Source organism: Conger conger, chromosome 11, assembly GCF_963514075.1.
Source record: "Conger conger chromosome 11, fConCon1.1, whole genome shotgun sequence".
Taxonomy (NCBI): Eukaryota; Metazoa; Chordata; class Actinopteri; order Anguilliformes; family Congridae; genus Conger; species Conger conger.
The window spans coordinates 48,749,562-48,763,934 of NC_083770.1; the positions used below are offsets into that span (position 1 = coordinate 48,749,562).

Genomic DNA, 14,373 nt, shown 5'->3' on the forward strand with positions numbered 1-14,373 from the left:
AACAGTCATTGACCAATAGCTACAGCAGACACAATATAACATAATAGCTAAGGCTAATAAAGAAGAACAAGTTTACCAACACAGTGCATAACCAAATGATTTCATACAGCAATGATTATGGCACCAGGAGAACTGTTAAGCAGTTTCTAACCGAATTTCTGGATTTCCCTTAAATACAATTCTGAACAAGCTTGCCACACCCCGCTGTTCCCTTTGTTTGCCCAAAGGACGTCTGGACGAGAATAGGCCTTTCCACCAAGATAAGCCTTTCCAAAATGACTATCTACTGATAGTAATGAGATGCTTTATATGATGCCGTGTGATCACATGATTGCCCCCAATGAATTAATTGGATACATTGCTATGGGTTTCTGCAGCAGAATGACCTGCAAAAAAATAAGAAAAAACACTTGTTGCTGTTGTTCTTGTTCATTACATTACCTTACATTAATGGAATTTGGCAGATGCTCTCATCCAGAGCGACGTACAGTTGATTAGACTAAGCAGGGACAATCCTCTCCTGGAGCAATGCAGGGTTAAGGGCCTTGCTCAAGGGCCCAACAGCTGTGCGGATCTTATTGTGGCTACACCGGGATTAGAGCCACCGACCTTGCGGGCCCCAGTCATGTACCTTAACCACTATGCTACAGGCCACCATCTCTTATCATTCTCCTTCTCTTCTTCCAGGTCCCGCTGGGCTGGTGTGTGCGGAGACGTTGCGACAGGAGGGCTTCACCGACCGCATCGTCATGTGTACCATGGAAAAACACCCACCCTATGACAGACCTAAACTGAGTAAGGTTTGTACAGAGACCCAGTCCACAACACAGGAGCAACCGAAGGGTAAAACTCTTTCTCCTCACTGACACCCCGCTGAGCGATACGTTCAAAGCCAGTCTGGTCTTGCGTAGTCTCCATCACAGGCTCAATGATAAAATGAAAGTCTCCTTTAACCAAGAGAGCCTTTGCCTTACGGTATTGAGACCGTAGTTATTCCACCGATTCACAACCCACCAGAAGTGTACATTTATGTGGTAGATAAGATGACGTGCAGTATGTGATAACGGGCATCTATTTTTGCCATTTGGATCCATGTCTCCCGGATGATATACGTGCGGTAACAGAAGGAAAGTGGCCTTGTGGAGTGCTGTTCCGATGGCGTCTAACACTTTTCTCAAACACTCTGCTCGCAGTCCCTGGAAAGCACAGCCGAGCAGCTGAGGCTACGGTCGGCCGAGTTCTTCCAGACGCACAGCATCGAGCTGCTGACGGAGAAAGAGGTGAGGGCCCGACTGAAAACTACAACAGCTCAGGCCAGGTTCTCAAACAGGTTGACCAGTTCAGACCAGCTCCATACTCAGCATGGTTTTACCAGCTCAGGCCAGGTTTTCAAACAGCTGGTGTCTGGTTGAGCAGTTCAGAATAGCTCCTAGCTCAACATGGTTTAGCTGACTGATCTGTTCAGACCAGCTCCTAGCTGGAGATGGTTTGGCTGGTTGACCAGTCCATATCAGCTCCTAGCTGGAGATGGTTTGGCTGGTTGATCAGTCCAGATCAGCTTCTAGCTCGACATGGTTTACTTGGTTGATGAGTTCAGACCATCACCTAGCTCAACATGGTTGAGCTGGTTGATCAGTTCAGAACAGCATTTAGCTCAACATGGTTTAGCTGGTTGATCAGTTCAGATCAGCTCCTAGCTCAACATTGTTTAGCTGGTTGACCAGTTCAGACCAGCTCCTAGCTCAACATGGTTTAGCTGGTTGACCAGTTCAGATCAGCTCCTAGCTCAACATGGTTTAGCTGGTTGACCAGTCCAGCCATATCTCACACAGGCTCTGTGCATCACACCATAGAACAATGGCCTTGTTTTACCCTTTAAGGTGTAAGGATATGTGATTAAAATGTTCTTAACCAGACCTGGGTCAAATGTGTAATTGTTTTGGATTCAAATACTTTTCTGTGCTTGCCTGGGGCAACCAAGAGGACTAGAAGGCGGGATTTTTCAGAGTATTTCCAATTCAGTAGACAAGGTCAGTAAAGTGTAAACAAGTATTTGAATCCAAAATAATGACGTATTTCACCTCAGTCTGCTCTTACCTGAACATTTCAATCCTGAACTTCACTACTGGTAATTGGAAGCAGTGGAGTTTTTTTGGGGAAAAAAACGGATAAACTTGTTTTGTTGTGGTGGACTGTTCCCAGGTTGTCTCCGTGGATGTGAGGACGAAAATCGTCATGTTCCATGATGGACTGAAGATGGAGTACAGGAAGCTTCTCATCGCAACAGGAAGCATGTAAGAGGATGTGGCAGTTTTTTTATGCTCTTGCCAGTTTGGAGGTGAAAATATGCACATTTCAGGTGCTCAGAAATCACCCCTCAGCCACTCAACTGTGGATGATGAAGGGAAATATTCTGAAACAGTGCGCTTGTCTGTCTGTGTGTTCTAATACGTTTTAAACGTTGATCACAACAAAAAAACAAAAAACAGAATGCTTAAGTAGCACTAACCTTTCTGTCCTTTGAAGACCGAAGCCCTTGAACTACAAAGGCAAGGACGTAGAAAACGTGTTTTACCTCAGAACACCCGAAGACGCCAACAGCATAGCCAGACTCGCCAACAACAAGAACGCGGTGATCGTGGGAACTTCGTTCATCGGTGAGTGGTACAGGAACCAGTCATATGTTCCATCCATTTCCAACTACAGAGAATATCTCGAGAAAAACAGAGACCATAAGAACGCATAGTGATGAGAGGAGGCCATGTTACCCATGTTACATACACACTAGCACTGCGTTGAATCCCCCAAGGGTCTCTGCTTCTGCTACAAGCCTGGGAAATCTGTTCTGCACATTCACATCTCTGTGTAAAGAAACATTCCTGACATCCACATGGACCTTTACCCGCTTTCACGAATGCACACTTGTACTGAAAGAACGAAAATATATTTTCTTCACATTTCACTACACGATGCTCAAACATGCACTACAGGGGGTGTTGAAATATATATTTTTATTGATATTTAATATATATATATTTGTATAAAAATGCTTTTTCATGTCAGGTCTAAGGTGGATATTCAGTGAGCGTCATAAAGTTTGGGACCAAGAAATATTAATTTTTATACATACTATGTCTGAAAGAGCTGAAATGTAAACATGGTTAAAACAAAAATGTAAAAAAAATGGCTTTAATAAAACTTGAGAATATGCACTTTAACTAGATCTAAAAAAATCTAAAATAGTTGATTCCATTTTTTAAAAATATGGACAGTGTTTGTTTCAATCATTATGGCACTCACTGGAGATTTCCTTAAGGAGCAGTCAGAGTATAGAAATGAGAGCTAGACGTACCTGAATGAGCTGAGCCTCCGAGCGCACCTGAACACCTGAACTCCTGAACACCTGAACTCCTGAACACCTGAACACCTGAACTCCTGAACACCTGAACTCCTTCATTATCCGCAGGGATGGAGGTGGCCGCAGCGCTCACAGACAAAGCCCACTCCGTCTCCGTCATCGGGATCGACGCCATCCCCTTCCGGAAGAATCTGGGAGAGAAAGTGGGGAAAACGATAATGAAGGTAAAAGCTGAAATTAATAAAACGTCTGGGAAACCGGCCCACTTGGTGCTCTGCCTGTCAGGCACGTTGTTAATCTTCATGTATATGATAGCGAGGCTCGTTGAGACAGCGGTGGCGTCTCAGCAGAGCAGAGAAAACATAGCATATGCTACAGCAAACAGTGCCGCTAGACAAGGTCTCCTCTACCATATGATAAAAACACAGAACACCTTCCAAAATTGCCCAGCTCAGGTACGCGACAGAATGCACCAAATGTATTAACAGACCACTGTATATACAATTATGATAATGCAATGCAATTGCTTTGGAACAATGCACACTGCAAACTCATGAATATATCATGCGCTAAGTAAGAAAATATATTGCCATTTCAAATACACGGCAAATATGTGTCAGCCCTTCCTCATATATACCAGGCAGCAGAAAACGGCTGTGTGTGTGGCAGAGAAGGCTGGCCAGAGCTCATCCAAACGCTGATGTTTGAACTGACCGCACTGCTTCACTGGAGCCCCCCCCCACACTCCCCCACCCAGCGGGGAAACAGCCAAGGCACTCAAACCATTAAAAGCTGCTTTGTGTCAGGTGAAGGATCGCTGACTCATGCCCTTCGTCAGCGAGCCGCGTTCTTCCCATTGACGAAGGCCCCCGGAGCTCAGAGGTGAACCTGCCTCGCTGTGACCCGCTGTGGGCATTGGGCAACCCGAGGGGGCGCTCTGGCACCCGAAAAAGATCATGTGGGCAGCTTTGTGCCCGTGCCAGGACAACATGAAGGCACAAAAAAAAAAAAAAGAAAAAAAAAAAGGCAAAAACATCACAAATCCTCTTGGAACAAATGATATGGTGGCATTTGTAGTAGTGGGTGTTACCCGTCGGACTTGTCAAGCTTTGACTTTGAGATTACGAGGGAAATGGAAGGTCGCTGATTGCAGTGCAGTAAAATCCGCCACGTTCAGTCCCAGCTGAAAGGCCGTCTCTCGACTGTTGAAATTCTTGGTGCCTGTGTTGGGCGCTTGGCAACTGCATCGAATGAAAAAGTGGAAAATCGGTGATGCAGAAGGGTCTTTTCTGAGGTCGATTTCTGATTGGACAGACATATCTACGGTATGACAATTTCCCTAATACAGATTGCCTCTTCAGGTATTTGGCAACATCTGCTGGTCACCTTGCCTCAGTGCAAACCAAAGCCATACTGTTAATGTACCTGAACATATAGCCCTATGGAGTACACTGCAGTGACCTTCTGTGCAAATTTTACAGCAATTTAATTTAGATAACTCTGCCAGAACTGAACATCAGCCTTTACGTGGGAAGCTAAACCCAAATGCCAAATGCAACAGGGATTAAAGACTGGAAGCACGGATAAAAATGTTCAGTGTCAAATCAACTCATTTGAGTACAGTCGGTAGCTCTGTAGAGTGAATCTAACACTGGATATTCTACTATATAACATGTGCATGCTACACGTTTGCAGTTTGCTCCAGGTGTGGTCTGCATTGGTTTTTGTTTCAACTCGCGTTTTTCTAAACCACTGGACACACTAATGCTCGTTCACTCTATTACACAACAGTAAAATTACTGTAATAGATTTAGCAAAAATGTAAGATAAAATATTTTTTAAGGCTAAATGCAAAATTAAGTGCAGAAACTGGAATAAAAGGACATTTATGGACCCTCTGTTTTATTGCCTGGAGTCTCTTCCTCCAACTCAGCTCTTAATCAATTACATTTTACATACTAGTTTAATAATGAATTGACGGTCATTTGGTCCACTTCAGGACCACTGTGTGATTTAGAAATACGTATTTCCCTTTGGCTGAGTTGGCTGAAGAGGAAAGCATGAAGGAAAAGTTAAAGAAACACCTGGTCAGCAGAAAAAAACACCTTGCACAAACACATTCCCCTCTCAACGAATGTATAGCTGAAAGCAGTAAAGAGCTATTCCTTTCAGGTCCACCATCAATTATCAATTGAAATGCAAAATCAAATGTAAACACCATTAGAATACAGATGTCTTGACTGATGCAGCAAATACAGATTATACTAGATATCAGCAGTTCCTATTTCCCATCACCATGTTTATGAAATATGGTGTGTTGGCTTTACTTTTCACACAACACATTTACTACTCGGTACCAGAAAGTAAAGAAAATTAACTCTTCTCTCAGTGTTCACCTCATGGACCTCTCAGAATGCTACTGGCCATTCGAGCGATTAAAAGATTATCCTTATTATTGTCAGTGTTTAGAACTAGACATGGAAAACTCACAGAGGGCTTACACAATACCACCGGACAACACCTTGTATTTGCATAACCACTCTGGCTATGTTCTCCTCTGTATGCAATTTTAACACTTTTGAGATTGTGAGAATCTGTTTCGTGACCACTTTAGGGACAGCGTGTTTCACATGCAAATGTTGCAGGATTGTGAAACTAATGAAACATTTGTGAGAAATGCGCCGCCCTGGCGGCACGGATGGTGCAGTGGGTAGCACTGCCGCCTCACAGCAAGGAGGTCCTGGGTTCGAATCCCCGTCGGCCGGGGCCTCTCTGTGTGGAGTTTGCATGTTCTCCCCGTGTTCGCATGGGTTTCCTCCGGGTACTCCGGTTTCCTCCCACAGTCAGGCAGATTGGAGAGTCTAAATTGCCCGTGGGTATGAGTGTGTGAGTGAATGGTGTGTGTGCCCTGCGATGGACTGGCGACCTGTCCAGGGTGTATTCCTGCCTTTCGCTCAATGTATGCTGGGATAGGCTCCAGCCCCCCTGCGACCCTGTTCAGGATAAGCGGGTTAGGATAATGAATGAATGAATGAATGTGTTGCCCTCTTGCCTGCCTTTCAGATGTTCGAGAACAAGCGGGTGAAGTTCTACATGCAGAACGAGGTCTCCGAGATGCGGGGCCATCATGGACAGGTATCCAGAAAGTGAGAGACAACGCTCTGTGTGACGTAGGCTGCCTTCAGAACAGTGAGAATGTAGTGACGTAGGCTGCCTTCAGAACAGTGAGAATGTAGTGACGTAGGCTGCCTTCAGAACAGTGAGAATGTAGTGACGTAGGCTGCCTTCAGAACAGTGAGAATGTAGAAAAAGCAAGGCAAACCACTTTTGCCTCAGAGGTGGAGATAAAACGCCCCCCCCCCCCCCAAGGTGAAACTGAAACAAAATGTCCCCCCTACCGGGATAATGAATGGGCCATGCCGTGCTTTTGTAAAGGGTGTTTACTGATAATGGTTTTGATAACAGAACTTTCAGTACGGCGCTATCATCACATAAACCGTCTCGTTAGCCCGAGAGTCACTCCCTCTGCCTTTGGTTCTTTCCGCAGTTAAAAGAAGTGGTTTTGAAAAGCGGGAAGGTCTTAAGAGCTGATGTGTGTGTCATCGGCACAGGTGAGTCCGTTTCTGCTAAAGAGGCCAGCTCCAGGTCCACTCTATAATTGCTTTGCACTTAAAATACAAATTTTTACATTTATCTAATTTTTATTTTTAAGGAGTAACTTTTGGAGAAGAATAACGCTGTCCCAAACTACTGTATATACAGTAGGCCCATTTCTCCTCAACTGTTCTGGCTAACCCAAATTAAGAGAGACAACTCGTATTAGTCACCTGCACAATTCTAACCTCGCTTGTGCCATCTGATTTTTGCTTTTGCTTACTTGTTTGCTTTCACAGAAATTCTTACAGCATTTACATTTTACAATACATTTCAAATGTCAGTATAAAAATGAATTAATGGCTACTCTTTTCTACAGGATCTGGCCCCGCCACGTCGTTTTTAAGACAGAGCGGGATAAATGTGGACTCTAAGGGCTTCATCCCAGTTAGTAAGGTACCCACTGTTCCCAACTTCCCTCTAATGACATATACCCCGTACGGCATCAACTGGCTCAGTTAAATAAAAGTAAAGTCAAAATGATGTGCACTGCAAAACATTTTGTGACGATACGCTTTAAAACAAACCAGTTGTTGCAGATCTTGGTTATTAAATGGATTATTTCACTTAACCCCATCGGTGTGAGATAGGTGTAGGAGTACTGTATGTGATTAGTGTGTTTAACTGAACATTCTTATGCTCATGTAACTATCATGTAACAATCATGACAGGCATTTGAAAGGAATGGAGTTCTCAAACACTGAGAAAAAACGAAAAACATTCCAAGGATTTAAATAAGTGAAATAATGTTCCTGAGGTTGGAGGTGTCACCCCTGTTCAGTACGCTAATAGCCAGTTGCTGGCCAGCACACTGACCTCAGCCTCTGTGTTGGTCTGATGACATGGGATCTGCGTGCCCCTCAGACAATGCAGACTAACGCGGAGGGAGTCTTTGCTGGAGGAGACGTGGTGGCCTTCCCGCTCTCCGGACGCAGCAATAAGAAGGTGAACATCTCACACTGGCAGATGGCTCATGTGCACGGTAAGCCCCGCCTCTTTTCTGACATCACAAACAAACGTTCCAACGACAATCCAACCCCTTGAATGTTCCTCCTAGGAGCTAGAAGTCAAAGTTAGGATCTCCCAATCTTTCCTTTGAGCAAGAAAACATCAGCGCATCCTTTGTGGAATTTTTTTTGGGGGAAAAGTCTGATGTATAAATGATCGACCTGTGGATCCACCTCTCCCTGTCTGCCACGTCTGTAACTGACGTGGCTTCGAACTGAAGTTTGAAGGAGCAAGGGCATTTGCCTAAATCATGTTTTCTCTACTGCCCTGTTTTTACTTATTTTTCTTTCATCTTTGTCCATCTTCTCCCAGTGGGCGGAGCTAGGGGCAAGAAAAGGTGAAAAGAAAAGGAAAAAATAAGACAGAAAATAAGGGACTGGAATGAGCCCCGATTTCAGGGGGCTCTTCCCAACCGCTAATTTTAACCCCCCCGCATCCTTCCCTCGAATCCTTCCCTCGCTCTTAACTCCACTCAACGGAAGATGCCAGGAAAGGAAGTGGGGAAAGGATGTGAGGACGGAGGAATCAAGGAACTGTGTTTTAGGAAAATGGAAGACTCTCTTTTTCAAGAGTCAGTTAGAAGCAACATCAATCAAGTGTCAGATGGGGAGAGGTGGATCCACTGGTTGATCATTCATGAATGGTAAATGGCTGGCATTTATATGCAGCCTTTATCTAAAGGGCTGGACAATTGATGTGTCTCATTCACCCATTCATACACCCACTCACACACCAACGGTGATTGGCTGCCATGCAAGGCACCGACCAGCTCGTCAGGAGCATTTGGGGGTTAGGCGTCTTGCTCAGGGACACTTCGACACACCCAGGGCAGGGGATCGAACCGGCAACCCTCCGACTGCCAAACGACTGCTCTTACTGCCTGAGCCAATGTCGCCCGATTTATACATCACGGTTCCAAACAAAAATACTTCGACAAAGGATGCACTCGTCGTGTTTCCTGGCTCAATCATCCTTCGGGAGCCTCCTACTCCTAGCTCTTAGCTCCTCGCTCCTAGCTCCTCGCTCCTAGCTCCTTCCAGGACAGGTTTCAACAGCTCGCAATGTATCCGAGTATCTGGACTGATTGTTGGGTCGGTGGAGCAAAAGGAGGAGACGAGGACGGATAAACTTAGCGATTGGGCCGAGCTCAGGGTGTCCCTGTCGTCCGCAGGAAGAGTGGCTGCCCTCAACATGATGGGCACGAGCACGGAGATGAAGACGGTGCCTTACTTCTGGACGGCCATGTTTGGGAAAAGCATAAGATACGCAGGTGAGCAGACCCGTCTCAGTCGGCTGTCACAAGACGGCCTCCCGAGAAGGATGGAAGTCCCACCCTGTTAACAACGTGTCATGTTAATCCCACCGTGTCAGCCGCTCAAGGGACCTTTATGGCCAATGGTGTCTAGTCCTTTCTAGGGTGGCGTTTTAGTGTCAACCCTCTCAGTCGTCACAATGTCTGTTCTGTGTTAGATCAGTCACAGGCACTCTACAGAGCATTTTAAACAGATGGATTAAATCATTATTTGTTCTTAATTAATCTCTAAAAGATAAGAAACTTAAAAAGAAAATGCATTGCGGTGTGAATACACTTGCAGTATAAATGTTCTGGAGGGAAGCAAAGTTTGTACATTCAAATCTTTCTCAATATAAAAAAAGGTAAGAATTCAATTACTGCCATCTAGCTGTGGAATGTGGAATGACAACATGCCAAGCAGAATGAGTTCTCAAAGCCTATATATGATTGTAATAATATACTGAATGTAAAATTGACAAACGTTATCAAAAATGGTTTGATCTCCCTTGGCCAGGTCATGGAGAGGGATTTGATGACGTGATCATCCAAGGGGATCTGGACGAGCTGAAGTTTGTGGCCTTTTACACAAAGTGAGTTTACATTCATTGGTCTGCCACACACGCCATTCAGTTAAACAGAAACCACCATTACAGTGTAGGACTATAGAGGATTACAACGTTACTTCTCTGAGCTTACTTTTCAAACAACAAAATAAAAAAACAGGTAGCATACTTCATTCTCTACTCCAGTGGTCCTCACTCCTGGTCCTTTTTCGCCTTAATGTCAGCATTCAATTCAGACCCAAGGAACAAGGTGGGGTGAATTAACTGTGTAATTAACCGCTTTAATCAATTAAGTGCTGAGTAATAGCAGACGCCAGCACACCCTGCTGCTCTCCAAACCAGGAGGATGGACCACTCCTGTACTCTTCTCTAATTTTTGAAATAACTTTTGGGCGCAATGAATAACAAATATCCAGCAAGATGGACCACTGACCCACAATTAGATTTATATATTTCCCATTATAATCACTGGCAGGGGGATGCTTTCATCCTATTTACCGAGCTATGAAAACGGCGGCTCTTTTTTTACAATTTCAGAGAGGGAACGGCACGCCTTAGGTAGGGCACATTTCGTTTCGGCAATCGTCCTCGGAGCTAGCAAGAACGTGTCTTTTGACCTTCTCTCTCAAAGGTCCTAACGGCCCCTAATGGGTGAGGATTATGCCAGCTTGCAGAGTGGAAGACACCGGGAAGTGTGATAAGAACACACATGGTGAATTGAAGTACTGATCTGAGGCAAAGCATATCGCTTAAAGTGAATGGAGAAAGGACAGAATAGGGTGGGGGGGGATGGGTGTATCTCCTACTTGAATCGCGCATGCTAGAGGGGGATGGGAGTGGGGGCGGGGGAGGGAGCCAGGCGGGGGCATTCGGGTTGGCTTAATGGATGCCGGCATTCATAATTTAGGAAGCAAGAGACCAGTATCACGCCAGCCACGTCACACAGACACTCTGCTCCCCCGCCAGTTCCACGTGTCGTCTGCGGGCTGAGCCGTACATCGTTCGGCTCGCAGGAAGGCAGACACGGAGATAGTTATTTATGGGTGAGCTGAGCTGAGCTGAGTCATGGTACAGCATCACTGCTCTCCCCCGATCTCCTGAGCTACAGCGAGAGAACCGGGGTCTGTGCAGCTGCCGAGATCCTGTCTGCGTTCTCTCCCCTCCTTGTTCCATTTCCTTATTGCATTTTAGTGTATCCAGATTCAAAATGAACATCGGTAAGCTTATTTTACTACTGTAATTAAAAGGAACAGTACGTGCCTACTGCTGTGATGGGTAGCAGGACTGGAAATGACAACTGCGTGCTTTCTCATTGGTTATTCTTCGATCTCTTTTAAAACCGTAGGAGCGAGGAGGTGATTGCTGTGGCGAGCATGAACTATGACCCCATCGTGTCCCGGGTGGCGGAAGTCTTTGGTTCCGGAAAGACGATTAGGAAACGTGACGTGGAGTAAGTGCATCTCTCAGTCTTCAAACTACATTACATTACATTAGGGATAAGGGCCTTGCTCCAGGGGCCAACGGCTGTGCGGATCTTATTGTGGCTACACCGGGGATCGAACCACCGACCTTGCGGGTCCCAGTCATGTACCTTAACCACTACGCTACAGGCCGCCTTAAACCAGTGACACAGTGGGTGTTATGCTTAGGTTTTTATGCTGCAAAAGGGTAATCAGGAAATGTGGAGATTTGCGACATTACACAAGCAAGGGGGTTTATACAGTCCAAGTTTCCTCTAGGTGCATTTTTTAATGTTTTTTTAATGCTCTCCTCCATTTTCTCCACTCTCTGGAATGTCCAATCTGCATATATATGCTATTAGAGCCCTTCTGATCATGCTAATCTTGCAAAAATTGAGGCATATTGTCATTTGCCAACATCATCTTAGAGCAAGGGTCTCAAACTCCAACCCTAGAGGGCTGCAGTCTCTGATGTTTTTTTTTGTGCTTTCCATTCAATCAGTAGCCAATTTTAGGCCTTGAAACAAGACGACTTTTTTTGCCAATCAATAACTTAAGTGAAACACTTAAGTGCAAGAGAACACCAGAAGCCAGCAGACACAGCGGCCCTCCAGGATTTTTAGTTTGAGTATCCTTGCCTTTCACTATGACACGAATTGATGAGTGGAGTTGTGTGCTGAAGTGATGCGTTTCTTTGTGTTGATCATCGTTCTTATTCTCTATTGTGCACACACAAGATGAAGGCTGCTTACACGCCTTTGCAAGAGCGACAACACTAGTGCTTCTCTTCACCAAAATATCGAAGCTGTGCTCATCATATAATGACTTCTTTGTGGAAGTGGAGGCTCAGTGCACATCTTCTCGCTGGTCTGTGCTGCAGCTTTGTACCAGAGGAGTGGAGCTTCCATAAAGGTCTCCTTCTACCAGCAACAAGTCTGACTCACGGCCGTTAGCAACGGCCCGTTAGCAACAGCCCGTCTCTGACAGACTCGGCACTGTTGGCTGGAATAATACTGTTTCAGGCCTCATCTTCCAGAACACCAGAAGAAGACATCTTACATAAAAATAAACACAATAACCTTTTAGGAATGCAATTGTCATCTTGTCATTCAGACCACAAAACTGAATCTCATCTGAAAATGACTAATTTTATCTTATGAATATCATTTAGCGTTTTCTAATAGGTGACTGAAATTGAAATTGAGGAGGGCAGCAATTATTAGAAAATGAATTTTTCAGACATATGAAGCTGAAATATCAATGTTTGCTCTGTCCAAAATACAAATGATAAAATCTCATAGGCACCCTAGGGTCCTGTTTGGTACAAAGATCACTCCTGGTTGATTTAAAAAAAAAATCCTTTCCATCCTTTTCTTCCCCAAAATGGGGAAAAATATGGGCACAATTACATTTATCTTTTTATTTTGCAGTGATGAAGTGTTCTACATTCAGCTACAGTCCATATTAGGTTTTTAGGTTTAAAGGTTTTTTAAAGCTTTTTCTTATCCTGCAGGACTGGGGACATGTCGTGGCTGATTGAGAAAGGCACGCAGTGAGCATCTCAACCTGCGTCTGCAGAAAGACATGCATGCTGGGAAAAAAAAGAGAAAAAACAAGGAACTCATGGTGCTGTCATGACAACCAACTTTTGGGAGACGGGGGACATTCGGACAGAGGCCAGGCCTGGATCTCTACGGGATGCTTCGGCCTACGTTCAGCTCGGCAGAGAGCGTTCCCTGTGACAGAATTGTACATATTGTAATAAAATGTAAGAGTACGTGAGCCATAAACGGTTTTTAACAACCAGCTCAAACAACAGTAGAGCAGAAGTAGTGGACTACTGCTCCTGGAAATGTCAGGCTTAACTAAAAAGCAATACTGTACTGTCAATATGCTGTGCATGATGCATCTACCTGTACACATTGTCTATAGGGGTGTATAGGGGTATTGCCATTTTTGTACATGTAACTTTGTAAATAGCTACAAACACAGAACGCACTGTCACACATACAGGTCTGTACAATTTATGCAGATCTTTAAAATAAGACATTGCTTGGTTTCATCCAGGGACAAATGGAAACTGGACCGGTATTTAGGCTTTTGTTCAAATGTGTATTATTTTGACATTTTGTAGATCCAGACTGGAAGAAGCCTGCTGTAGAAGCCATACTAAAATTAGGCTTTGGCTATAGGAAACACAACATTTCTTCAAAGCCATGCAACATGTTTCTGCAACAACCCTTACAGTAAAAACAAATGCAAGTATGCACTCCAACTGATTTGTATGCTCTGAGATGCTAGCATATTGCCTCTTTAATTCAAAGGAATACAGAGTACTTCTTGCTATGAGTAACTTTGGTAGACCTGCTCGTAGATTGCACAAATTAAAATCTCTTTCTGAATTAATAATGTAGGCTTGTATTTTCAAAGTGAATCATTTAACTAATTTTCTCAATGGTATGCAATGATTAATGAATGCCATTTTTTATTTTTTATTTTCTTTTGCTTGGTATGGCTTCTCATAGACAGTCTTTGTGACTAACTCAGGGAGCTGTGCTACTGGGGGAGTGGAATCAGGATCTGTTGCATTAGTGTTCCTACCGGAAATCTGGTCACTGCATTGCAATGGCCCGTCTTTATGAATAATTATTTCCTTATAACCGAGTTCTAATAATATAAGGATATTCGTATGTTTGCTCAAATTAATAACAAATGTCACTGCAGTGTGCATACCCTGTACCAAATGTTACACCATAGCTAGATTTTTCCTTTGTGTTTTTATAAATGAAAAATGCCCGTTTTGTCTCATTGCTGCTGCCTGACGTGGTTACATGAAAACTATTTAATAACAAAACTATTTGGATTAAGTAAATATCTGGCAGAAAGCAGTTTCCTGGAATGAAAACTACCGGAGTTCAATATTAAATGCAATGTTGTGATACATTTCAATAAAATGCACAAAAATGAGAAGAAACTCGCCGGCTTGAATGTTTCATATTATATTCATAACAGCTGCTGGGAGAATTTTTGTGTCTA

General features: G+C 44.1%; 1 protein-coding gene across 1 annotated transcript in view; it reads left to right on the top strand.

Moving 5' to 3' along the window:
- LOC133140718 (apoptosis-inducing factor 3) overlaps positions 1 to 14,311 on the top strand; it is a 33,262-nt gene extending 18,951 nt beyond the window's left edge. The window contains exons 8-20 of the mRNA XM_061260866.1: positions 688 to 800; positions 1,194 to 1,280; positions 2,203 to 2,294; positions 2,527 to 2,657; positions 3,467 to 3,582; positions 6,422 to 6,493; positions 6,906 to 6,969; positions 7,332 to 7,408; positions 7,877 to 7,994; positions 9,192 to 9,290; positions 9,829 to 9,904; positions 11,223 to 11,327; positions 12,851 to 14,311. Of these exons, the coding sequence (XP_061116850.1) occupies positions 688 to 800; positions 1,194 to 1,280; positions 2,203 to 2,294; positions 2,527 to 2,657; positions 3,467 to 3,582; positions 6,422 to 6,493; positions 6,906 to 6,969; positions 7,332 to 7,408; positions 7,877 to 7,994; positions 9,192 to 9,290; positions 9,829 to 9,904; positions 11,223 to 11,327; positions 12,851 to 12,893 (1,193 nt within the window). The 3' untranslated portion in view covers positions 12,894 to 14,311. The remainder of the gene's footprint in view (positions 1 to 687; positions 801 to 1,193; positions 1,281 to 2,202; positions 2,295 to 2,526; positions 2,658 to 3,466; positions 3,583 to 6,421; positions 6,494 to 6,905; positions 6,970 to 7,331; positions 7,409 to 7,876; positions 7,995 to 9,191; positions 9,291 to 9,828; positions 9,905 to 11,222; positions 11,328 to 12,850) is intronic.
- Positions 14,312 to 14,373: the final 62 nt, after the last annotated feature.